The 25,936-nt window shown below is 40.3% G+C and overlaps 1 protein-coding gene across 1 annotated transcript in view; it reads right to left on the minus strand.

Annotated features, from left to right (window-relative positions):
- The window catches only part of LOC145997467 (sialin-like), a 98,003-nt gene extending 73,743 nt beyond the window's left edge, over window positions 1–24,260 (minus strand). The window contains exon 1 of the mRNA XM_083134547.1: window positions 24,134–24,260. Within this exon, the coding sequence (XP_082990673.1) occupies window positions 24,134–24,178 (45 nt within the window). The 5' untranslated portion in view covers window positions 24,179–24,260. The remainder of the gene's footprint in view (window positions 1–24,133) is intronic.
- Between the last annotated feature and the right edge of the window lie 1,676 nt (window positions 24,261–25,936).

A 25,936-nucleotide genomic window follows, 5' to 3' on the forward strand; every position in this document is an offset into this window, starting at 1 on the left:
AGGCTCTAAAAATCCTAAAATAGGCTCTAAAAATTCTAAAATAGGTTCTAAAAATCCTAAAATAGGCTCTAAAAATCCTAAAATAGGTTCTAAAAATCCTAAAATAGGCTCTAAAAATCCTAAAATAGGCTCTAAAAATCCTAAAATAGGTTCGAAAACCCTAAAATAGGCTCTAAAAATCCTAAAATAGGTTCTAAAAATCCTAAAATAGGCTCTAAAAATCCTAAAATAGGCTCTAAAAATCCTAAAATAGGTTCGAAAACCCTAACATAGGTTCTAAAAATTCTAAAATAGGCTCTAAAAATCCTAAAATAGGTTCGAAAAACCCTAAAATAGGTTCTAAAAATCCTAAAATAGGCTCTAAAAATCCTAAAATAGGCTCTAAAAACCCTAAAATAGGTTCTAAAAATCCTAAAATAGGCTCTAAAAATCCTAAAATAGGTTCGAAAAACCCTAAAATAGTTTCTAAAAATCCTAAAATAGGCTCTAAAAATCCTAAAATAGGCTCTAAAAATCCTAAAATAGGTTCGAAAACCCTAAAATAGGTTCTAAAAATCCTAAAATAGGCTCTAAAAATCCTAAAATAGGTTCGAAAAACCCTAAAATAGGTTCTAAAAATCCTAAAATAGGCTCTAAAAATCCTAAAATAGGCTCTAAAAACCCTAAAATAGGTTCTAAAAATTCTAAAATAGGCTCTAAAAATCCTAAAATAGGTTCTAAAAATCCTAAAATAGGTTCGAAAAACCCTAAAATAGGTTCTAAAAATCATAAAAATTTAAGTTACGCTCGAAGAATACTTAAGTAGGTTCAAAAGAACTTAAAATAGTTCAAAATTCCTGAAAAATGCTGAGTAGGTATAGTCACCGGCAATGAAAGTGGGACACCTATATCCTGGAATACGCACTATCTTGCATAATGTTATGTGTGTTGCCTAAACCTACGGCGATGGAAGAACTTAGCATTGGAAATTTGCTATTAAAATCCACTCTTCGCCGCATAGTTAGGCAACAATCTGTTTTCATGTTACCCACAGTCAAACTCAGCAATTTTGTCTGTGAGGATATCTTATATGCTGAAAATAATCTTTCAACAAAAACATAGTCAGTAGCAGGGCCGTACCCAGGATTTTTTTAGGGGGGGCAGACGCAAAGGCGGATTTTATAAATTTTCTCTGAGGAACAGCATGTGTATTAATGTTGTAAATATATTATACACTTTACACACACACACACACACACACACACACACACATATAGTATATGGGAAAGGGTGTGTACAGAATTTTGCTCATTTCGATGCTAGGAATCCTTGAAGAACGACGTTTTGTAACTTGCGATTTATAAAAAATTAAATAATAAAAAGCAACATATGTCTGTGCGGTGAGTGTTCACCATTTTGCAAAATCAAAGTTCCTGACTTTTCCAGGCATTCTTTTTACATAACTTTTCAGACTACTGTATAATGAGTTAACATGCTAATAAATTAGAGTTGTACTTCAACTTTGCAAGTTAATCAAATGAATTAAGTTTGTTGAACATTTTTGAAAATAAATGAAAAATAGAAAGAAGGAATATTAACAATAAAGGAAGATTGTTGGGAAGATAAGACGAAATGCGTTTTCGGTTACAAATTCTGGCAAGCAAGCAAGAATCATGTAATTCACCTGACTTTTTCAGGTTTTGAACGCTTTAAAAAAAAAAATCCTTTGTTTCCAATTACCTTCTCACTCCTATCCTGGTTTTCCTGACTCCTCCAGTTGTCCAGGACATTCAGGTCTGTGCGAACCCTGCAAATTAACTATCTTAAGGCTCGACTGGACCTTTGGCACCCGAATGGGCGATTTTTTAAAAAAAAAATCCTCTCCATTTGAAAAACTGCTGTGATATTCCAAAATATGAAAAAATACATCAGCTTAGATGTGCTTCTAGAGCATTGACGTGAATTTTCGTGTAGTTTTCATTCACTGTTGTCTAGATATTATCAATAGTTTCGTGATTACGTAAGTCTATTAAACTATTGATAATATCTAGATAACAGTGAAAGCAAACTACACGAAAATTCACGTGAATGCTCTAGAAGCAAATCTAAGCTGATGTATTTTTTCATATTTTGGAATATCACAGCAGTTTTTCAAATGGAGAGGATTTTTTTTAAAAAAATCGCCCATTCGGGTGCCAAAGGTCCAGCCGAGCCTTAAGGGAACGGCTAAGAGAAGTGACTTCACCCTGGCAGTGTCTCTGCTGGCAAAATATTGTTTCGCTTTTGGAATCTTGTTTGACAGTAAAAATAAATGCCAGTTGCAACTAAGAAGCTATTAAATGGAGTTGCATACATGTGGGATAGAAAATGCAATTTGCAGCTCTTGCAACATCGAATTTTTTCGTCTTGATGTTCTCTACACACTGTGAAAGTTGTCGCACCCCATGTATTTATGTTGCAGGCAATTATAAGTAGAAAAGAATAACATACGTTGTAAAATAACATTTACAGTGAAAACAGGCATAACTTGGTCCTTTGTGTAAGCTCTCAGGAGGGTGTTGAGTACATTTGGGGTGGTGTTGGGGGTGGGCGGACAAATCACTGCCAAACACCCCCTAACACACCCCCAAATTTCCTCAACAACCCCTTAACTATTTTGCCTGTGGTTTTACACTTACAGTTCACCCCGGTATAGCCTGCGCAGACCCGCAACTCCTGCGCATCGTACTCGCGCGTGGAAGGGAGGTGTGGAGTAGAGCATGCTTCCTTATGGCCCGAGTTGAACCGTTAGAAAGGAAGGTGTGCGGAGACTTTTGGCCGAAGGTTCTTGTGGTCGCTCTAAATGGAACTGAGGCCCTGGCGTTGTAGCGCGCTGTGCTAACCACCACAGCAAGGAGGTCGGGTGATAAGCCTTCTCATTACCAACATAATTAAGAGCAGTGATTTATTCCTTAAACGATCCAAAATTTCCACTCCCCGCTAAAATTTTTCACAACGCTCCAATTTAAGGTAATTTCGGCTCTAAATTTACCCCTAAATATGAATTTACACCCCAGGTAGAAAATTCTTCGCTCGCCTGCGCGCAAGATGGTCAACTGCTTTACAACGTCCTTCCACCCTTGCAAGCGATTGTGTTAGTTTCCCCTCAGGTACCCACCCCACCCCAACTGTCCTTCCGTCAGCCGTGAACAGTAAACAGCGAATGCCTACCTTCAACGATCTCATATGAAGATCTGTTTCTATGTGCAGGTAATCTTTTATACTTTTTTAAAATCACTTCGCTCTTTCTTTCACATAAATTAGGTAGGTTCGTTAGAGACTATTTACTGTGTCGGAGCTCTACGAGGCAGTAGAAGCTGACACACAAGAAAATGTGATTACACAAGAAAATTAGAGGCTTATCGGGACTGGACCTATAGTTTAAAGTGGAATCCTAATCACTATGAGCCTCCATGGGGTATCGAACCCGGGACCACTTGATTGGTAAAGGAACCACTGTTAGGTGCGCACCTGCTAGACTCTAACCCGCAATCTCTGGAGCAAGAGAACGAAAAAAATATATTTGGGATGTTAGGGGTTGCCCTTAGCAAAGACACCCAAATGTCAACCTCCCTTCCATGCACTGGCGTACGCAGAGGGGGCTGATGGGGCTACAGCCCTCCGAGTTTTTGAGAAAATCAACATTGACAAATAAATGCAGTTGAGAATTCGGGGGAAACCAAAAGTGGTCACTGAAATCCTTTCTTAAAATGATTCCCGATTAATATTTATTGTCTTTTTTTACAGCCTACAAGACGAAGGTTGAAATGGTAATTATGAAATATGGTACTATTATCGTATGAGGGAAACACCTACGAATCATATATTTCGGACTTCTTTACATTGCTAACGTGTTATTTTCGAATGCGGAACATTTCTTAAGGTGAAATATTTACGAGTACTTACTGTTACTTGTTGTTTCGAATCTGTAACACATTATGGCCGTGATAGCGTACTGGTTTAGGGGGCGTTCTGAGTGTGTTTTATCGATTTATGCAGTGTTGTAACCTCGTTCACCGGAAAATATCTACTTTCGTGCTCGGATTTGAAATTATGCTAATACGTCGCAAACCATTGACGTTAGCCTCACAAACCATTGACGTTAGCCCCACAAACCATTGACGTTAGCCCCAAAAACCATTCACGTTAGCCCCAAAAATCATTCACGTTAGCCCCAAAAACTATTCACGTTAGCCCCAAAAACCATTTTCCGTAAGGTTAGGTTAGGTTAAGTTAGGTTAGGCAAGCATAGTTAAAAAAAAAAATTAAAATTACTCGACACGTCATGTTCTAGTAAAAACACGGCGAGGCTGAAACACTGACTACGGGGGTGCATCATCTTAACACACGGAACATTGCACTCTCATGCAGAAAGCAAATGGCGTGAGCAGAAACAGCGTGCCGGACAGAGATTTTCGCACAAAACAACACGCATTCACATTAAAATGGATCAAATCTATATTCAGGAACTTCCACAACGCTAAAGAAAATGATTTCCGTAAGTACTTTCTCCTGTAAATTTGAAGGAAATTTGAAGAAATCCGTTTCCCTCATACGATAATGTTACCATGAAATATTTTATAGTGTATTCCCCCACCCACAAATCCTGCATCCGCCAGTACTTCCATGTAGTACATCCTAGCCATCATTTTGCAGACTAGCGAGGCTCTGGCGGCTGGACTCACGGCCAGTATAATCCTTCATGAGACTTGTGTTATGTGCTGTCCTTTCATCCAACTCATCTTATCACACCATTCATTCTCATGTTCGCGATAAGCCAAAGGTGGCAGAAAAGCGAAGTAAAATAAATGATTTCGCCATTCTACATACATGTTGTTTTTGTGCCAAAACGTGGGAGAGGGAGGGGGCAAGGAGAGTTTACGTTTTCTTGGTAGACAGGGCTTAGGATTAAGTGGGCACAGTGCAGGGGTAAAAAGTGGCAAGAAGTAAGGAACCAACTGCCCACCCCCCTCGCTCTCCTATTCGCCGCCACTGCACCCATAACATAGCAGACCACTGAAAGCTCGCCGTATATTCTATTTCCCAGACATATACTGCACGCAGTAAAGCTATTTAATATCCTTTCTGTGGAACTTTAGACAGAACAGTCATACAATATATTCAGGTCTTGCATTAAGGTCTACAGCACAAAATCACACACACATATGATCTGTCTATGCAATCCAGGCTAACCCAAATCCACTGGAAATGTAATTTCCTGTTTCTTGTCACACGGAACAATTTATAAGTGGAATTTCCAGTTGTGGTCAATGTTTAGAGCCCCTTTAGTGATGTAGAAGCTGTCGTAAACCAGGTGGAGTTTTACGTTTATGAAATATTGATATTTGCTGTTCGTGTTCTTCAGTCATAAATAATAAAAATCTATATCCTTTTCTGGAGATTATGATATAAATGTGTGCCATTTAAATAATGAAAAGTGTAAAATAAATCCAATAATTCAATGCAAGAGTTTCGTAATTTGGTAACACAATTCAATGTTGTATTTGCCCATTTCATCTCTTCTTCCTGATAGCCGATTTATTAATAATAAAGTTTGTAGTAACGCAAGCGGTTATTCTTTATTGTCTATATCACTTCTCTTCTTCTTTTTCTTACATTGTCGTCATTTTATGTGTGTGTTGTTTACTAGTCATTCCCCACCGTTTTACGAAAGATTTCTTCTCATTCTGTTTGATTTATCCCTACAGCAACTTACCCAAGAACTTTGCTTTACTGTGCTGCCATCTATCGTTATTAATTTAAGTTCGCTGCTGTAATGGCTTGTAACAATTTACATGATGAGTTTCTTCTGAATATTAATACCCAAAGTTCAAAATGGACCGTAGTGGACCGAAACGGCATTCCGGTTCATGAATATCTGGAACCTTCTCGTTCGGTCTCGTCAGAAATGGCAATGGACCGTTCCGTTTCGTTTAACTTATTTTTAGATATTTTACTAATTTTTCCTTTTCAGTCTGAACTAAATTGTTAAACACTTTAATAGTACATATTATAGTATTCATATAAACTTCCCCTACACTGTTGCCGCGAGGGGCTTAGCAGAGTATGACAACGTCTAAGTTTTCAAAGTTGGAGACAAGTATGGAGCGCTGGAACTGCAACCACCACACCATCTGCAGTGTATCCTTTTTTTTCTTGAATTTCCCTTTTTCAGTAATTTTCTCTCGTCCTTTCTTCTTTGTCCCGATTAACCCAAAAGTGAAATTTACAAAATTTTGAGTTCATCTCTATTGTTGTTTGAACCAAAATACGGGAAAATGTCGTACGTTGTGTTCCTTTTATAAAGACCAGGCCATATTACTCTGCTCTCAAGGCACCATGCCGGCCCCCGTGGCGGACTGGTTAGGACATCGCGCTACAACGCAAGGGGTCCTGGGTTTGAATCCCGGCCTAGGCATGGATGTTTGTGTGTGTCCATTCATCAATTTCATCATATCATCACTCCCAATTTCACCCCATCTTGTCAAATTAGCCAAAAGTGGTACAAGCAGCGAAGAAAAAAAAACAATCAATCAAGGCACCATGAATAAACAACCCGTGGCGCAACAGCCCTTGAGGGCCAAGGCCTATCTTCCCACATGCCTCAGCAAAGGTGAGCGATCACCAACCAGTTACGAGGTGACGTGTGGTCAGCACGACGAACCCAACAGTTGTTGTTGTAGGTTTTCCATGACCGGGTTACTCGTTCGTAGCTCCCCAATTTCCTCACGATGGTGACTGGCCACGGATCCCATGCAATGGTCGAAATCTCAGGAGAAAAGTTGTTACGCTTCCCCCCAGAGACTCGAACCAGGTCGAAAGTCTAACGCCTTGATCTTAGACCGCGCGGCCACGGTGCTCGACTGGACCTTTGGCACCCGAATGGGCGATTTTTTTTAAAAAATCCTCTCCATTTGAAAAACTGCTGTGATATTCCAAAATATGAAAATTTTTCATATTTTGGAATATCAAAGCAGTTTTTCAAATGGAGAGGATTTTTTTTAAAAAATCGCCCATTCGGGTGCCAAAGGTCCAGCCGAGCCTTAACGCCTTTATATAACAAAAACAACGCACTATCTGCATTACTCCGCTGCAAAATGTTGTTTTAATCTTTCTTTAAAACCAAATTCGCCTCATTTATTTGTAGACTACCTCTGACCACGAACCGGTTCAAATCCGGGAACTTTTCAAACATTGGAAGCGGCCCCGGGGCCCACCCAGCGTCGAATGACATGGGTACCTGGGGAAAATTCTGGAGGGTAAAGGCGGTGAGGGGCGTGATGCTGATCACATCACCCCCACTCACGACCGAATCAAGAAAGTGTGGGGCATTGCCCCCACACCCCCTATACGCCTTCATGGCGTGGTGCTAAGCACAGGGGAGCACTTTATCTTCTTTTTACCTCTGACCACGAGTGATTATGAAAAATAAAGGATAGATTGCACAGAAGATTTTCTAAAACAATTCCTGTGAGCAGATAGATAAAGAATGACAAAATAGTTGGGGGGGGGGGAGAACGCACATGGAAATTCTTCCCTGTTGTAACTTGTGACGTGTTACCAAGAATATTAAGATATGGAAACCGGTATTTAAAATACACAAAAACCTCTGTTTCAAAACACAAGATTTTTTCCTATCTAAAACTCGCTGCTCAACAATTACACAGGCAGGGGATTTCCCGATAAGTTTGCGATAAAGTTACGCAAAGGATGTCACGCTCACTACCGATGAACGCTCTGTTGCTTTTTTTTTCCTTTTATTTTGATTGCTTCCTTCCTTTTTAACTCGAGGCAAAATGGCCATAAACTGGGTCTTTGTGTAAAAAATTTAGGGGGGGGGGGTTGACAGTGCGCGAATTAACGGGGGTGGGATGCCGGGGATTCCCCCGTCACAAAATATTATCCCTGTCAAAAGTAAATTTTTTCATCCCTGCCATGAAATGTTTTTATCCCCCTCAAAGAAATTGTAATTGAAAGGACGTGTGTGTGTGTGTGTGTATATATATATATATATATATATATATATATATATATATATATATATATATATATATATATATATATATATATATATATATATATACCGGGTGGTCCATTTATAATGATAGTATGGAATAACGCATGCAGAATGCATCCAATCAAAAAATTGCACAGAATAAAAGTTTGATACTATTGAGGGGGTAAGAGTTGGAACAAATTAATATTATTTATTGTTACACAAAAACATAAATTGCAAACAATTTTCTTTTGCCGAATTCTTTGCACACATTTTTTGAATAAAATTCGTTTATGCAATGTTCTCAACGGAAACCAAAACCGTTATTACGTAAAGGGAACAAAATGAATCTGAAACTACCAAATGTTTATAAATGTTCGAAGTTTGCAATTTTTTTACAAAATTTTTCAAACAAAAAATTCTTCTCTTTCAACACGGAATCCAAATATGTAAAACAAATGGGGGTGTTCCATTTGAAATTTCAAATTTACCCCCCGCCCCCCTAAGGGGTGCGACGAAATTTTTTGCGGCATTGACTTACCCCCTCAATAGTATCAAACTTTTATTCTGTGCAATTTTTCGATTGGATGCATTCTGCATGCGATATTCCATACTATCATTATAAATGGACCACCCGGTATATATATATATATATATATATATATATATATATATATATATATACGTTTTTAATTAAGTAACAAATGAGGCCTCCCGATGGCGCAGTGGTAGCGTCGTCGCCTTGTAATCAAGGGGACTGTACGTCCAGTCCCGATTAGCCTTACTGTGCATAAAGTGGACTTAAAACAACAAATCAATCAATCAATCAATTAAGTAACAAACAAAATTGAAAGCTCCATGTCCATTAATGCTCCAGTCATCAAGGGTTTCCGTGCCGAAATGCACAGCGTGCCCTTCTTGCACAGCGCTTTAGCAACCTTGCGTTCTGACGTCAGACCAGGAATACGTACGTTGTTAGGTTTGGTTCTATTAGCATAAATTCACTGAAAATCAGAGGCGTAAATTTCAGGCTAAGTAGGCTACCTGCGAAGCCCAGGCTCAGAAGAGAAGGAAAAATCTGTCGAAAAAATGTGCATAAAATTGTTCATTTCAATAAGAAGATGATGGCATTTTAGGATTTGGCAATATTGCTTGCTTTCTTTGAAATCCGCAGTTGTTGCTGCTGGAGTGCAACTTTTGAAGTTTGAATTTCTCTTGAACCGAGGCGTTACAAATCTTTTCACGGGGTGTACTAAACTTGTATAAAACTTTGGTATTGTGAAATTGAATGTTCGTGATTGTTGCACTCCAAGTTGACGGAGCTTGAAAAGCAAGGATGAGCGCTGTGCTCACCGGCGACGTGACTACAGCGAGCGCCACCGATTCCGGGTTAAGTTTGAACCTGGCAATGAAAATTTGGTCACGTTTTTCGTTGTTACTAGTTCCAAAGCTCTTTCTCTGTATGAGTTAGGGTTTTCTTAGAATGCAAATGTATCTATCAAGCAATTGAACGCAACCTGTATATTACCTAGTTATGGCGTTCATTATATTACGTCTTTCTAAATTACGTGTAATTGTTATATGATTTAATGACCTAGAAATAATGTTCTTAAGTCTAAGGAACTCAGAACCGCATTGAGGATATTTGGGAGGGTATTGGGGGCAGTGGCGTGCCCAAGGGGGATTGATGGGGGTTATAACACCCCCTTTGGCCCAGTATTCCTAAAAAAGAGAACGTCAAAGGTAGGCAAATATGACAAAATGAGTGCTGACTGCCAAGAAAAAGTATACATAACCCCTCCCTTTCGAAAATCCTAGGCACGCCACTGGTTGGGGGTGTGCATAAATCACTGATATCCGGTTCCGTCACTGCGTTCTGTCTGTGCAGGAAATACGAAAGACCAGTAATTCAGGATTGGCTTTCAAGTCCTTCTCCGTGGCAGTGCGGTCTAAGGTGCTGTGCTTTGGGCTCCGACAGCGGGACGTCATGGGTTCGAGTACGCCTGGGTTCAGTCTCTGGGTTTTCGGCCTGTGTATAGGACCGGTGGCAACCCAACATCGTGAGGAAATTCGGGAGCTCTTGGTTGGGGTCCGCCTGGGTTGTCTCTGGGTTTTCGGCCTGTGTATAGGACCGGTGGCAACCCAACATCGTGAGGAAATTGGGAACCTCTGGGTTGGGGTCCGCCTGGGTTGTCTCTGGGTTTTCGGCCTGTGTACAGGACCGGTGGCAACCCACCATCGTGAGGAAATTGGGGAGCTCTGGGTTCGAGTACGCCTCAGTTCAGTCTCTGGGTTTTCAGCATGTGTATAGGACCGGTCGCAACCCAACATCGTGAGGAAATTGGGGAGCTCTGGGTTGGGGTCCGCCTGGGTTCAGTCTGGGTTTTCGGCCTGTGTATAGGACCGGTGGCAACCCACCATCGTGAGGCAATTGGGGAGCTACGAGTGAGTAGCGTAACCCTCTTATAAAGGCTGAGGCTGAGGGTTCGACGTGCTGACCCCACATCACCCCATTACCGGTTGAAGATCTCCGCACCTCTAGGTAGGATTGTGGGAGGGAGACTGGCAGTCGGTACCCCTTCAACGGCTGTCGAGCCACGGGTTATTATTATTAAATGTCTTTCAAACACACACACCGAGAGTTTCAGTTGGCAAAACTATTACAAGTAACCTTGAATGGAAAGAAGTGGAAACCGTCCACAGACGCCTCCACACTGGCGAGACGCATAGCAACAGGAAGAAAGGCATGTCGAAAGTCTTTTAACATGAGCTGCCTTGTGGTTGTATTCATGTAACTTGAACCTGCGCGACTCAGCTTGTGAACTTTTCGCTGCTGTCAACAGCGATAAGGGAACAAAGCAGAACAGCAAGAACACGACCAGTAAATGACACAAGCATTTTCAATGCTTCCATAAACAATACCAAGAAAAAGGTCATTCAGTCAAAACGATACTTAACGTTCAGTTCCCTGTAATAGAAATAAAGGGGGGAGATTTTATATTTTATCAGCAGAGTGCAAGCCAGGGGTGCCGAAACCCGGGCCCTTCCAGTTTTCATTTGCCCACGCAAACGTGACCCCGCGGCCCGGTAAATTCGTTTTCTAAAAGTAAATGCCCCATTCCCAACAATTTTATTCGTAAATAGCTTTTTTCTTCTTCTTCTTTACACGTTATTGATATGTAACCATTGAAATGTAATATTAATTAATAATATTGTATATCCATAATCATAGAGGGTAATTAGTTCGATTATGTTGTTAACAAATATAGAATTTGGTTTAAATTAGTTGACAACCACTGGATCTAAAGCAAATGCAGGTTCCTCCCGCCAACATCATGAAATTAATTTGGTAAGTGCTGATTTTCTGTGGGCATGTTCCATTTCGGACAACGAAAAATTCCAACTAATCAGAATATTTCCATTCCAATATATTTGTCAATGAAAACTGATGGGTAAACTAAATTCACCGTTGAGCCCGTCCGTCAAAGTAAAAATTTGGAGGCGAGAAGCAAACGGCCCCCCCCCCACCCCCGTTGTTACATCGTTTGTTCGCTCACCGCCACTGACGCAAAAGGATTTCCGCTCATGGCTGAACTCCGAACGAAGGACCGACCATCTTTCCAGGCGGTTGCCAGCTCGGGCTGCAGGTTGCAAACTTCAGGAGCTCTCGCGACCTGGCATAATTGACGCTAGGTGGCAGTGGTTCAAAAACACTGGTTTATGCGATGTATAAGACTCTTGTGGTATTATCGGGATATTCTGTACAGCAAACAAATTATCTTTTTTACCTACGGCAAGGTAGTTCTTTCCCTCTTTTTTGGTATTTACATAAAGTGACAAAAATACTGTAAACCTACTAACTCATTCTGCACTTGTATGGCGTTATTATTATTAATGAACTGCAGTATTAAAAAATATATGTATTTGGTCAATTCCACCATGCACCTTAGCAACGAAAGGCTATGAAAATTATCATAGATTCTTCAAACTAAAATTTGTTTCAGAAATGAACTAGGATACTTCAGAGTTAATATATAGAAACAATACATTAGACAATTAGAACAAAATTAATACTATATATAATACTATAACATAATGAAACTAAATTAAGTGGAAACACCACACACAAAATCCTACTTCTGCTGCATTAATAATTCCAAATTCTGCATAATTTCTCCTCTAATGTCACATGGAATGGTTGATTTACACTTTCAGAAATTTGCATTGAAGGATACAAACAGTCTATAACCCCTTTACCACCAAGTTAGAAGCAGAAAAACCTTCCCTACCTCTTCTCGTTCGCTTGAGCTGCACTGAGCTGTTGCCAGATCATAGACCATCTGGAACTGTTGTTTGACAATGGTGTGGGCAACTCTTTCCTAAACCTGCTCAAATAAGCAGTTGCGATTTTTAAGCTATAGAACAGGGTGGGGATACAGCTAAATTATTATATTTGTATTCTCATCACTTTTGCCAACACTGTTTCATTAATAGAATTTTATTACCTTCAACAAGCAAACAGAAGTAATACTGGTTGGTGTTGTCTTAATGGTGTAAATATAAACATTGTACAATTTTTACCACATGTGTCTGATCACTTGTATTGCGATATTTTTTTAAACGGTTAAGACAATTTCACTGTATGTTATGCGAAAAACTTTATACGAAACATTATCAAAAATTAATGTTCGTTTTCCAATTAATTTGACTTCAATGTTGTATGCACCAGATATTCCAATTGGATATACAGGGTGTCCCAAAATGATAACCCTGTTTTCATAATGTTCTTACTCTTTAGTGATCGACCTGATGTTCATTTTTCCTCTTGCAGATGCGTTGGACCGTTTGTCGAGTTTTTCTGGCTGTGTGAAATTAATATGCAGGTTCGTCGCTAGGGGCGTTGCTGCTGTTTAATCTGAAAACATGTCTTCTACACAAGAAAAGGCTCAGTGTGTCGTGTGGCTGGCTGAGACGAAATCACCAAAAACGGTGCAACGGAAGTTTCAAAATCGCCATGGAAAGCAACCACGAGATGCGAAGTTGATAAAATCTTGGATGCAAAAGTTTCTAGATACAGGTACAGTCGAAAAGGGTAAAATATTAGATCAGAATAAAGAGCAGCAGTGCTCCTAGTGACGAACCTGCATATTAATTTCACACAGCCAGAAAAACTCGACGATTGGTCCAACGCATCTGCAAGAGAAAAATCAAAATATGTGCAATCACTGAAGAGTAAGAACATTATGAAATCAGGGTAATCATTTTGGGACACCCTGTATTATACTTGATTTTTTGAGACAAGCTGATATAAAATTGTAATTTATTTCTGTTAATGAATGATTGAATGTAGTTATATAAAAATGTATTTAAGAGCGTATTTGAACTTCGTGTGTAAAAGTTATGTTAAAAATGTATCTTATGTATTTAAAATATATGCTGGGTGTAAACAGCCACATGTAAAGCTGTAAGTCCAATAAAATTTTGTTGAGTTGAGTATATTATGCCTAACTGTAGCTTTTCGCAAAGTTTGTTATGTTATCTATTACTTGATTTACGTTTAATAAGAAAATCAACACGCTAAATATATTTGTATACTACATACAAATAAGAATATCATTTGTAGATCATGTGGTTCAAATACCGTAATTGTTTTAAATGTATTTGCGTAAGCAGAGAACATTTAACTGTAATTTTAAAAATGCTTGGCTAAGTTCGAAGTTGCAGTAGTTGTTTAATATATCATGTACGTACAGAGTGTCCCAGTTAAAAGTACAAAGACATTTGTCTATGTATGAGGCAAATGACGGCTACATTGCACCGGTGAAATGGAATAGTCCCTTGTAACGTGAACCGTGGTAAGTACTCAAGGTTATCAGTACACTTCTTTTCATGATCCTTGGCATGTAACTGTTGTTCGGAGCCGGCTACTTTTAACTGGGACGCCCTGTATAACTACATGACGATTTCGAAACGGAACTCTAAAATTTCTAGCTAATACGTATGGTGACTACTTTTTCGAATACATGCCCGGCCCTTCAACTATTATCACTAGGACTCGAAAGTTGAGGAAAAATCCTTTTTTTTTCCTAGTGTCCGAAGACGAGGCCCAACATAATATATGTTCATTTTGGGTCATTGTAGGCCAGAAAAAGGTGGGTTTTATTTGTCCTTGTTTGCCTTTTTCGGCGTTTTTTGGCTTATTGGTCCTTTTTTTAGCCTTTTTAGGTCTTAACGGCTTTTTTTTTTGCAACTTCACCTTCTTTCGACTACGTTTTTACTGCCCATTCTCAATTCGAATCATCATCAGTTCATCACCTCTTAAACATCCTTTCTGTAGTAAAGAAACGAAAAGAAAGAAAGAAAGAAATATATTTGAACCATCCCTGAAACGAGAGAAAAACATTTTTGGACGACTGAAGCAGGCACGGTACAAGGTCCTTTAACCGTAACTTGTCTGGAAGGTCGCGCTGTAAGTGGCAACTTTATCTTGTTTTGAAGCTTTCAGTTTTTTCGCACTGTGTGTTCCATACCACCAGAATTTTTTATTTTTTTTATTCATTAAATATGTAATTAAAACTGAAGTTATTAATTAATTTCACATTTATACGTCTTTTTTTTCCGTTTTAGGTTCTTTTTTGATATTTTTAGGTCTTCAACTTCCGAGCCCAAGTCATTACTCATCCTCATCTTCGTAATTAGCCAAAAGCGAAGTCAAATAAACCAAATCGATCGATCGAATACATGCAAGAGGCACATTATTGCATTTATATTTAACTAAGTCAATTTCCCAACAAGTGCAATAACTAAAATGATGAAACTGCGGACCTCCGTGGCGGAGTGGTTAGCACAGCGCGCTACGACGTAAGATGTACCAGGTTCGAATCCCGGCCTGGGAATGGGTGTTCTCTGTGAGTGTCCCCTTCATCAATTTTGTGAAGTTTTCTCAACAAGATAATCTGGAAGTTTCTGAAAAAAATTAAGTAACTTTTCCTCTAAGCCATCGAAAATTTGTGGTCTGCCACCCGTGACGTGCCCAGGGGTTGCTGGCCCAGTATTCCTATAAATAAAAGAACGTCAAATAGTACAGAGGATGGCAAAATGAGGACTGAGTACTAAAAATAAGTATACCTAAGCCCCCTTTCGAAAATCATGGGCACGCCACTGGCTACCTACCACCCCTGGTTCACCTCAACGGCGACCCTGGATATTGATGCATTATGTTATTCCTCATGCACCCCCCCCCCCCCCATAGAAGCAAAGGTAGCGATGCTTGTATGCCAGAGGGTCTTCCTTGAATTCCTGGGGAGCGTGGGAGGTTTAAGGGTCGACCTTTTTACGAGAGAGAAAAGTATTCTGTTCACCGGAAACCGCCCCCCTTCCCCCCATTCCTTCCAAGAGTCGACGCCTTCGCAGGCGACTGATTGATTCCTCGCCGCGTGGGCAGCTGACGGGAGGGAAGGGTTGCCACCGACAAACCAGAAAAAAAATCGCTACGGCTCCTGGAGCATCGTGGGAGTCTCCTCTAGTCTGGCAGAAACCTGGGAATCTCGGTCGAACTATGTTTTGTGGCCTCTTAGTTTTTTCTCAGCATTTTCTTGCAAGATTGTGAGAGGGAAAACGGGGGAGGTATCCTCTATATGCGTTCGAAGACCCTCTGATTAAGCGGGAGGGGGGGGGAGGGCAAAATACTTGATGTGAAAGTTCAATCGAAAAAGAGGAAAGTTCATTACATCTCACTATTTAATTCTATTGATGGGTACGAAACAGGGGCGTACATAGAGTGTGTCCGGACTCATCGAAAATCACTCTCATAGGCGCCGACTCCATGGGTCTTGGGGGGGGGGGGGGGTCGAGGCCCCCCCCAATGTTAACGATGTGGGTGCAGAGCCCCCCAAATAATTTTGCTTAAGAGGATCTAATATATTATTTTGCTTCTCTTGTAAAGTTTACTCTGAATTGTACCACATGAACTTAACTTTAAATACACATTTGAAATGTTCTAGACCATCAACTTTGGGGGGGCTGAGACCGCTAAACCATCAACTTTGGGGGGCTATGACCAGAGACAGCAACACACGTGACTTATTACTATATACTAAGTATGTAATTATGAGTATTGTTAACATTTTTACTAAAAAAATGTTTCAAAAGACGATGTGCATGAACTAGGAGAGTGGATGGGACGTTCGGGCTACAAATGGCTCTCACATGACATTCAGAACGAGATCATTGCTATATTAGGGAGATCTGTTTTGCGCTCCGTGGTAGCAGATATTAAAAGTCGGGAATATTTTGCTATTATGGTTGACGAAACTTGCGACATATCCATCCGTGGACAATTAATATTCTGCATTCGAACTGTGAATACAAATGTTGATATTTTTGAGGAATTCATGGGTTTTTATGAGATTCCGAACACTGAGCCCAAAACTTTAAAAAGGGAGGGAGTGGGTCGTTCATTAATTTATTTCAGTGATCAGAGTCCCCCCCCCAATAATTTTGACAACTGATCACTCTAGTTGAAGAATTCCAGCTTCCGTGACAGAAAAGTTTCCTGTTCCCCTCCCACTTTATTGTCCTTCAGACTAATTTACATGTAAACATGATTTGGTACAGCAGATTTCCAAACAACTACACTCAATTTATTCATTTCCAATGTGTGACCAATTTATTCTGCGACCACGTAGGTGGAACACAACTAGGCTACCGAATAAAGTGCTTGAGACTTGATAACAACAAATTTGCTGGAGAATGAAGTGAAATCGTCCAATTATACAGAAAATAAACCCGCCCTAGTTGCTTGAAACTTTGTTGGGCTTGAAAATACTTTATTTTTAAAGAGAATAATATTGTTTAATAACGGTAATAAGATTTCTCTACACTAAATTTCTAACTGAGAGTATTAGGAGGGGCAATTGCAACAGAGGCGCAACCACGAATTTTTGTCTGGGGGGCAAGTACCAGGATAAACGTACCAACAACAATAACAATAATAATAACAACAATAATGACGTTATTATTATTATTATTATTATTATTAGTGGTAGTAGTAGTAGTAATAAAAGTAGTAGTATCAAAAACGTTATTATCTTCATAAATTACGCAAAAAGGGGGTAGAAGTCGGTGCTAAAGCATTTGTTTGGAACAAACGATTTGAAATTTTTTTTTCAAAACCGTCAGTTTCACATTAGCTAATAATAGAAAACAAGCACACAAACTGTATTTTTGAATGGCAGAAAATGAATGATAAATGCATTCCGCAGATAATAATTTTTGAACATGTAACATGTATAACTTTTATGTCTTACACATATGCAACATGGAGCGACATAAAATAAGAAAATATATATGCAACATGCCAACATTAATCGTTTACGTATTGAAAGTTTATTCAATACATATATATACAACACGCATTATTTAAATACGTTACATTACAGAAAATGTTTAGATCCAATTTTTGCAATTTGAAACAAATTGATTTAATAGGGCACAAATATTTTCACTGGAAGACATGGCATTCATTCTCTCTTATACAACTTTTTTCAATCAGATCGCTCGGCATCCGTGGCCGACTCCCGCTGCCCCTTAGCTAAGGCTGTGAATTTGTCGAAACCGAGAAAAGTAGGCTTTGCGAGCGAAGCTACCAAGAAAATTTTACGAAATATATTTTAATTTGCATAAAATTTGAAATCGAAGGGAGCAATTTCTCCTCTGCGCCACCCTTGGAGGTGCCCTTGGCCGTCAATGTTTGCACCCCCCTTGCATCCTCCTATATGTCCCTAATAGGGTGCAAATAATAATCACGGGGTGCCAAGGCACAACGTTTTTTCATTTAGATAATTCGGCGCCCATGGCTGACTTGAGCCACCACCGAGTTATACGGCTCTGAACTTCACGAAAGTGAGAAAATCAGGCCTTGCCAGCGACGCAAGAAAATTTTACAAAATGTACTTGTATTTGAATAAAATTTGAAATCGAAGGGGGCAATTCTCCTCTGTGCCCCCTGCAGGTGCCCTTAGCCGTCAATGTTTGCCCCTCTTGCCCCCCTAGATTTCATTTCCGTCGAAGGTTGGGAGGCAATGCCCCCCTGTGGTTGCGCCACTGAATTGTAAGTTAGATTTAGTACGGCGACTGAGGCCATTAAAAGTTTTTGGTACTTTAGTATTATACGGACTACCTCATTTCAGACCGTCTGTTTTCTGGGAAAGCAAACGAAACACTTATGGACATAATAGGAACACTGTATTTGAAAGTTTACAATATATGAATCATACAATTTAGGTTAGGTTAGGTTAGGTTTGAAGTGTTTCTTTGCTTTTCCACTAATCTAACCTAACCTAACCTAAATTGTATGATTTATACAAAGGCTGTCGCAGAGAAGGTGAGACAGATTTTTTCCTGGCTTGGCAACACTGCCTATGGTTTCGGTACTAATCGCGTCGTGTAGGATGACTCACTCTGTTTCCGTAGCAAGTTGTCACATGTTGCGAAACCACGTTAGTGAGCAGCTGTGTTGATTTACGTGGAACATGTTTCATTTACCCCTCCATGTTTTTGTGTATAACATTGCTTTTCGCGATGAGTATTCAAGATGAACAGCGACATGCCATAAAATTTTGTTGGCGTTTAGGGAAAAGTTCTGCGGAGACATATGCAATGTTTCAACAGGCATATGCCGATCAAGACAGACTGAGTAGAGCCACAGTATCACCAAAGAGTCATTGAGATTCTGCGCCAGCACGTAGCAAAAAATAGGCCGCATTTGAAGAAGTCCTGTATTTTGCACCACGATAACGCACGCCCGCATACCGCGCGCGCTTTTCAGGATTACACGACGAAGAGAAAAATTGAAATTTTCCCACATTCAGCATACAGCCCGGACCATGCACCCTGCGACTTTTGGCTATTTCCACTTTTAAAGGCCGCTTTACGTGGTCATCATTTCATGACGAACAAAGAAGTGATCACCGCAGCGCAAGTTTTCTTCAGTTCGCTACCTGACGACGAATTTTCAAAGACATTCGCAAAGTGGCACGAGCATATGGACGCTTGCTTAGCTGTCAATGGTGCCTATTTTGAAAAAAGATGTACGGCTACTCGATATGGCTTATTCTGAATAAAAATTTTGTGGTTTGTAATTTTTTTGTTTCATTTTAATGATTCTTGGAGGGGTCAATGTACATGCTTGTCTTTTAACTGCTACGCAGTCACGACTTTTTGACCTATTGCGCTCATTTTGGTCTCAATCGGCAGCTAATGAACCAAATGTTCACACTAGTACATTTGCTAGCCAATGGAGGTCGCTGTTTTCCTATACAGGAATTAGTCTCACCTTCTCTGCGACAGCCTTGTATATTGTAAACTTTCAAATACAGTGTTCCTATTATGTCCATAAGTGTTTCTTTTGCTTTCCAAGAAAACAGACGGTCTGAAATGAGGTAGTCCGTATAATACTAAAGTACCAAGTTTTTAATAATAGGCTAGAACATTTAGTCATCTTAGCGGTTGGGAATTCTTCTAGGTCCAAGGTTTATAAAGGGCATCTGACTGCGACGCGAGAGACCACGGGTTTCGATTGATTGATTAATTTGCTATATTTTACTTCGCTTTTGTGCCACGTTTTGCTAATTGCAAAGACGGGGTTGAGTGATGATATGATGAAATTGTGAGTGATCACTCACAAACATCTGTGCCCAGGCCGGGATTCGAACCCGGAACACCTGGCGTCGTAGCGCGATGCACTAACCACGGGAGCCGGCTATCACGGGTTCGAGTCTAGGTAGACATATCACAGCGGCGATGGGACTTCATTGGCAGGTCTTAGCCCACGGAGTTTTGTTTATATTCTTTCTAATAATAATAATGACAAACGTAGTTATTATAATTATTCCTGTGAACGAATACCTGGGTCCAGAAATTCGCAAACTGAACATACTATGTCCATGTCATCCCTGGAACAAGGGAAAGAAGGCTCCACAAATGAACACGTGAGAGGGAATGGGATTGCGTGGAGGGGGAAAGCGACTGCGGTTACCAGCCTTCGCTGCGGCGTGTACAGCTCACCGCTCACGAGAAGATCCCCAAATGAGGGGAGAGGGCGTGCAGAGGGACAGGGGAAGATCGGTCTATTTGCAGATTTTAGGGGTAGAAGGAAGTCTTCCGCTGCGGTCATTGTCGTTGTGGAAGTGCTTATGCGTGGGTATTTAATTGTGATTTCTTTGGGATTTTTCGTGGTGTTGTAAGAGTTATGGTAGTTGTACATTATTTAGCCGTGTTGTGTTGGAAACGTTCGAATAAAAGAAATGATCGACAGTGTCGATATGAAACAATCATCAGGAGAATTTTCATGCCAAACCTAGACCGACATTGTTGACATTTGTAGCTTTGTACATTGTAAGTGCAAATAAACGTTCTCCGCTTTCACAATTCTTTTTATCTTCTTTTCTTTGCCATTTGCTTCGAACGCCAGTACTGTAACAGCCAATTCCGTCGCTGAAAATAGATTGGAGTTAGTACAATCGACAGGCTCTTCATTTAAAAAAAATTAAAAATCGGTGAACTCTGTCAAGAAATCAACACCAGATTGACGATGATCATACCTTTACCGCTAATGTGGATACCCCCTGACTGTGCGCGGACAGTGATTTGAGCGTAGATGTGAATCAAGCCTTAAAGCTTACAGCAAGACCACAGCGCTTGTTTCTGACCCAGGGTGCACTCCCCCAACCCTAATAGTGGAGTCGCCTGACGCTACGTCAATTGACTTGCGTCAGGGATCTTCTCCTGAGCGTAGGGGGGGGGGGGGGTTATGGCTGTACTGGTTCGCTCTGTCCACTCGATTCTCCCCCCGCCCCTTCTCTGCCGCTATGTGCGGTTTTCCCCCCAGAGAAAGCAGGGGCAGAGTATGGAAGCGAGGTAGGACAAGATGACCTTACAACGATGAGAATAAAATAATTCCACTCTACACTCTGTCCTGGGAACCTTTGGAGCGAGCGAACAGAAACAAGTGTAGGGCTCGACCAATGAACGCGCGAGAAGGAAGTGAGCGGGTGCACGAAGAGGAAAATGCGGCTTCAGCTACCAGCCTTTGCTGCAGCGTTTATGCTTCGCTCCGTGCACTCGCTTTCTCTCCTTCTCTGCCGTTATGCGCGGCCTTTTGCTCCACAAAATCCCTGTATAGAGTATAGTTATGTGCAGGGGCGTCGACTTGTTAAAAATATTGGGGGGCTCTGATCACTGAAATAAATTAATGAATGACTCAATCTCTCCCTTTTTTAAGTTTTGGCCTCAGTGTTCGGAATCTCATAAAAGCTAGGGGTGTGCGGGATCCAGAAAAGTCGGGACCGGGATCGGGAAAAAAATTTCCCGTACCGATCCCGAACAGTCGGGAAATACCGAATTCTCATTTTAAAATGTCGTTATTTCTCGACGTTTTCTACATTGTTAATTTCTGGAACTTATCGTAAATTGTTAGTTTTTAATCCAGAAATCACTTAAAGTGAAAATGAGGTGTAGAATTCGAGATTTTCAGAGCTTCTGGAAATTTCGAACATTTAACGTCCCAAAAATTTCCCACCTTAGTCGGGAAATTGAAAATTTTTCCCGTCCCGACCGTCCCGACACCCCTAATAAAAGCCCATGAATTCCTCAAAAATATCAATTTTTTTATTCACAGTTCGAATGGAGAATGTGAATTGTCCACGGATGGATATGTCACAAGTTTTGTCAACCATAATATCAAAATATTCCCGACTTTTAATATCTGCTACCACGGAGCGCAAAACAGATTTCCCTAATATATCAATGATCTCGTTCTGAATGTCATGTGAGAGCCATTTGTAGCCCGAACGTACCATCCACTACCCTAGTTCATGCACATCTTATTTTGAAACTCTTTTTAGTAAAAATGTTAAGAATACTCATAATTATATACTTAGTATATAGTAATGAGTCATGTGTTTTGCTGTCTCTAGTCATAGCCCCCCAAAGTTGATGGTTTAGCGGTCTCAGCCCCCCCCCCCCCCCCAAAGTTGATGGTCTAGAACATTTCAAATGTGTATTAAAAGTTAATTTCATGTGGCACAACAATTCAGACTAAACTTTACAAGAGAAGCAAAATAATACATTAGATCCTCTTAAGAAATTTTTTTGGGGGGGCTCGAGCCCACCCAAACCCCATGGAGTCTGCGCCTATGATTATGTGCTGGTAGCAGCCACAGAAACTAAAATTGATGCACAAAGTACGCACCATGTGAAGAGTCGCTCTCCTAGCATCTGGAGCCATGGCTGTTGGTGAGAGAGGAAGGAGAACCGCATTCTGTCTTCAGATGAACATGGTGGTCGACTGGTGACAACTAACTGTCCCCAGCAGAAGGAGGAAATTAAGCAGAGCCGCCGGGCGTGGACAGAATACTAAGTACCGAAGCAGATTGACAGATGAAGGTTTGCGAACATCTCGACGTGTGTTATGAGGTTCATTCGTGGACTCGTGTGGAAGCTATTTCCAAATTGTATTTCGTGATAGAACATCCACCGAAGGGGGTTAGAGCGCTGTTCCTCAAGCGTATTTCCACCTTCTCGATAGCGTAGTGGTAACGTCGTCGCCTAGCAATCAATGAGTCCAGCAAGGGCGCACGCAGGATTTTTTTCTCAGAAGGGGCAGAGGAGTGGCGTGCACAAGGGGGTTGGTGGGGGTTATAACCCCCACTTTGGTCCAGTATCCCTAAAAAAAGAACGTCAAAGGTACGTAAACCCCTCCCTTTCGAAAATCATGGGCACGCCACTGGGGCAGAGTAAGATTTCTTGCCCTTCAGCCATGCATTTTTATTATTATTGCTATTACTATATCTTTACAAATCATAAAATTCAAATTGAATTGAAAATACTTTGGCACTGTATACAAGTTCAGACTCGGAAACAGACAGAAATTGCTTTATTTTGCATTTATTTCGCCATATTTGGCTAATACTTGTTTGCCGATCTCCGTGGTGTAGTGAGTAGCACAGCGCACTATGGCACAAGTGGTCCGGAGTTCGAAACCCGGTCTGGAAATGGGTGTTCTTTGGAAGTACCCTCTTCATCAATTTCATATCATCACCACCCATCCTGTCGTTGCGCTTAGTCAAGAGTGGAAGAAAATCAGCGCTAAATAACGAATATCAAATATATTCAAATTTGTGGCATTGATCATTTTCAATACTCTTTTTCAGTTGTTCTTTAATTTTTATAATTTTGATATTCTTTTGGTTGTATTTAGCACCGTTTCCGTGCATTTCAGTCCTATTGCTTTGTTGTGTATTTGTCACAATTGCCTTATTTACACTAAAATTGCATTATATTAGTTAATATTTTTAATTATTATGTTTAGTGCTATAAGGTGATGCAGGTGGACCAGTCTCATACTTTGGCAACATTTCTGGAGGGGCCTGGACCCATTGGAGCCCATGCCTGACTACGTCACACAATTTGATGTTCAAATAAGAGACAACCCTCAGCGCCGCCTGGTGAGATTTCTTTCAAAACCCTTGCACAACTAAAAAGAGTGGCGGCTCTGCCATCTAGCGGCATTGTGCCTGAACTACTTGCACCTAGTACCCTGCTACGTGAGTCACTATGTTTGTAAACAAGACCAAAGTATGTAAATGACAACTCCTCTCGAATCTAGCAACGTTACAGTGATAATGTGCGTGTTGACGTTCACTTTATGCACAGATAGGCCAATCGGCACTCGCCTCAGAGTTTCAGGTCATATATATACGCCCCGGGAAACAATCCAGGACCCTTTTCTTACAAGTCGACAGCGTTAACCACTACACCGTCCGGATAAAATGTTTCAAATATGAATCATAAACAAAGAAATTATATAAAATAAATAATATACACTCAATCCAGAAGTTTAATTGTGACTTGTTCCAAGTTCGTAAAATATTACAAACTACCAGCTTAAAATGTCATAACCATAATACATAAGTGTACTGTTCTATCCATCTAAGCATATGGATTATAATTATCACTTGAAGTAAATGTCAAGTAAATTCAGGTAAATTTCAGCAATATATGCTGCAAACAATATACGTTTATCTTAAATGTGAAAAAGTTGTAATATAATTACTTTACCTCATGTTTAATGAGTTGTATTGTTACGGTGTTTACTTCCTTCATTGGTGGCGTCACAGGGTTAAAATATTACGTCACACAAAAAAAAACAGTTTACTACAAGTTACTCAGAAACGCAACCATCTTGATAAAAAGCACTAGACAACCTGTTGATGCAGGGAGGAGTGGCTTGTTTGTGTGACGTAATCCCCCTCAGGACATATTTTTTGTACCTTGTCTTTTTAAGCGTTGAAATGTGTTCATCCTGCCGGCCACAGTCATTCTACGTAGTTACGCAAATTGCCGCCAGATGCTGCTCCTGTACTGTTTCGCTTCGTGCAGTAGAGGAATCTGTTTATGTTGATAAAAATACATCTCACGTGAGTTTATTGCTCAGTCGCAACGACATCCATTCAGTGGCGTTCGAGAAGGTAATAGGGGCTTGTGAACTACAGAGGTTGTTTGGTTTCTGTCAGTGGACTGCCCAGGATTGTTTTTTTCTTTAGGGAGGAGATATGGCAGTACGGGAGTGTTAAGGGGTCCCGGGTTCGATTCCCGGTAGAGGCACATAGTGGTTCGGATCTCACATTAAACTGTAGGTCCAGTCCCGATTAGCCTTACTGTGCATAAAGTGGACTTAAAACATCAAATCAATCCAAAAGTACGGGAGTGGCTTTTTTTAGGAATATTGGTCCAAATAGGGGTTAAGACCCCCACTAAACCCACTCTGGGTACGCCACTGGTTTTTATTATCTCTATTTACAATAAGAGTCCAAGTACTTAAAAATAGCAAACTTTCCGAAATTATATTCTCCAAAGGAGAATAATTGTTCCCAGCAGGGTGAGCAATTCTGAGGGATAAGGGGAATTTTCCCCAACAAAAATTTCCGCGGGGAGAGATTTGGTCATAGCAGCAAAGATAAGCAATTAGTTTGGTTTGATTGAATTGATTCATTGTACTTCGCGTTTCTGCTAATTGGGAAGATGAGGATGAAAGGTGATGAATAGTAGCAGCGATTGGGTTCCAAAACTGGGGGGCAACGACACTTTAGTTTCCCTTGATAATATAAGGTTTAGCATAGTTCGGGATCAAAAGTGGCAACTGCCCCCCCCCCCCCCAAGCCCGTAGCCAGGAATTATTTGTAGGGAAGGCGAAGTCAATCCTAGAGGGGGCCATTTTTAATATACGGTGTCGCATTGGCAGATATAGCAGGGTACACAGAGGCAGTTACCCCTCCCCCAAAAGAGTTAAGTAACAGAAAAGGGGTGATATCTTGAAACTCCAACGAACAAAAAAAAACTTCCAGCAACATCAAATAGCAATATTTCAATAATGACCTTTCCATATTGCCAAAGAATATAAAGTTTAACATAAATAGGCTAATAGGGACAGTATCTACTTGATATTTACAGGTCGATAATGTTAATAGACGATTAATATGCACCAACAGCTTTGGGCCTCTCTGCAGAACTGATTAAGGGAGCCCTTTATAAATCATGCTTCATAATGATTCCCTCTAGTTTCCAGTAGGCAAGATTTTTACTCACAAAGGAATCTAACGAGAATCCAACAACACCATTGTGTTGTGTTATGGAAGAAAAATCGAATTAATTAAATAATAATGATTACATATTATCTACACTTTGATGAATTTTGTAAAAATTTGTAATACATTTGTACGTACTTGCTAAAACATTAAAACATGGGTCCCTTGGTCCACCACGGACTCTATTTCCTTCAAAGGGGAGACTCTTGAATCACTACAGACAATGTTTGCCTACTGGTTATGTTAACCATTTTGCAAAATATTGTGTGAATTATAG

Source organism: Lepisma saccharinum, chromosome 13, assembly GCF_977018435.1.
Source record: "Lepisma saccharinum chromosome 13, izLepSacc3.1, whole genome shotgun sequence".
In the NCBI taxonomy this organism is placed as follows: domain Eukaryota; kingdom Metazoa; phylum Arthropoda; class Insecta; order Zygentoma; family Lepismatidae; genus Lepisma; species Lepisma saccharinum.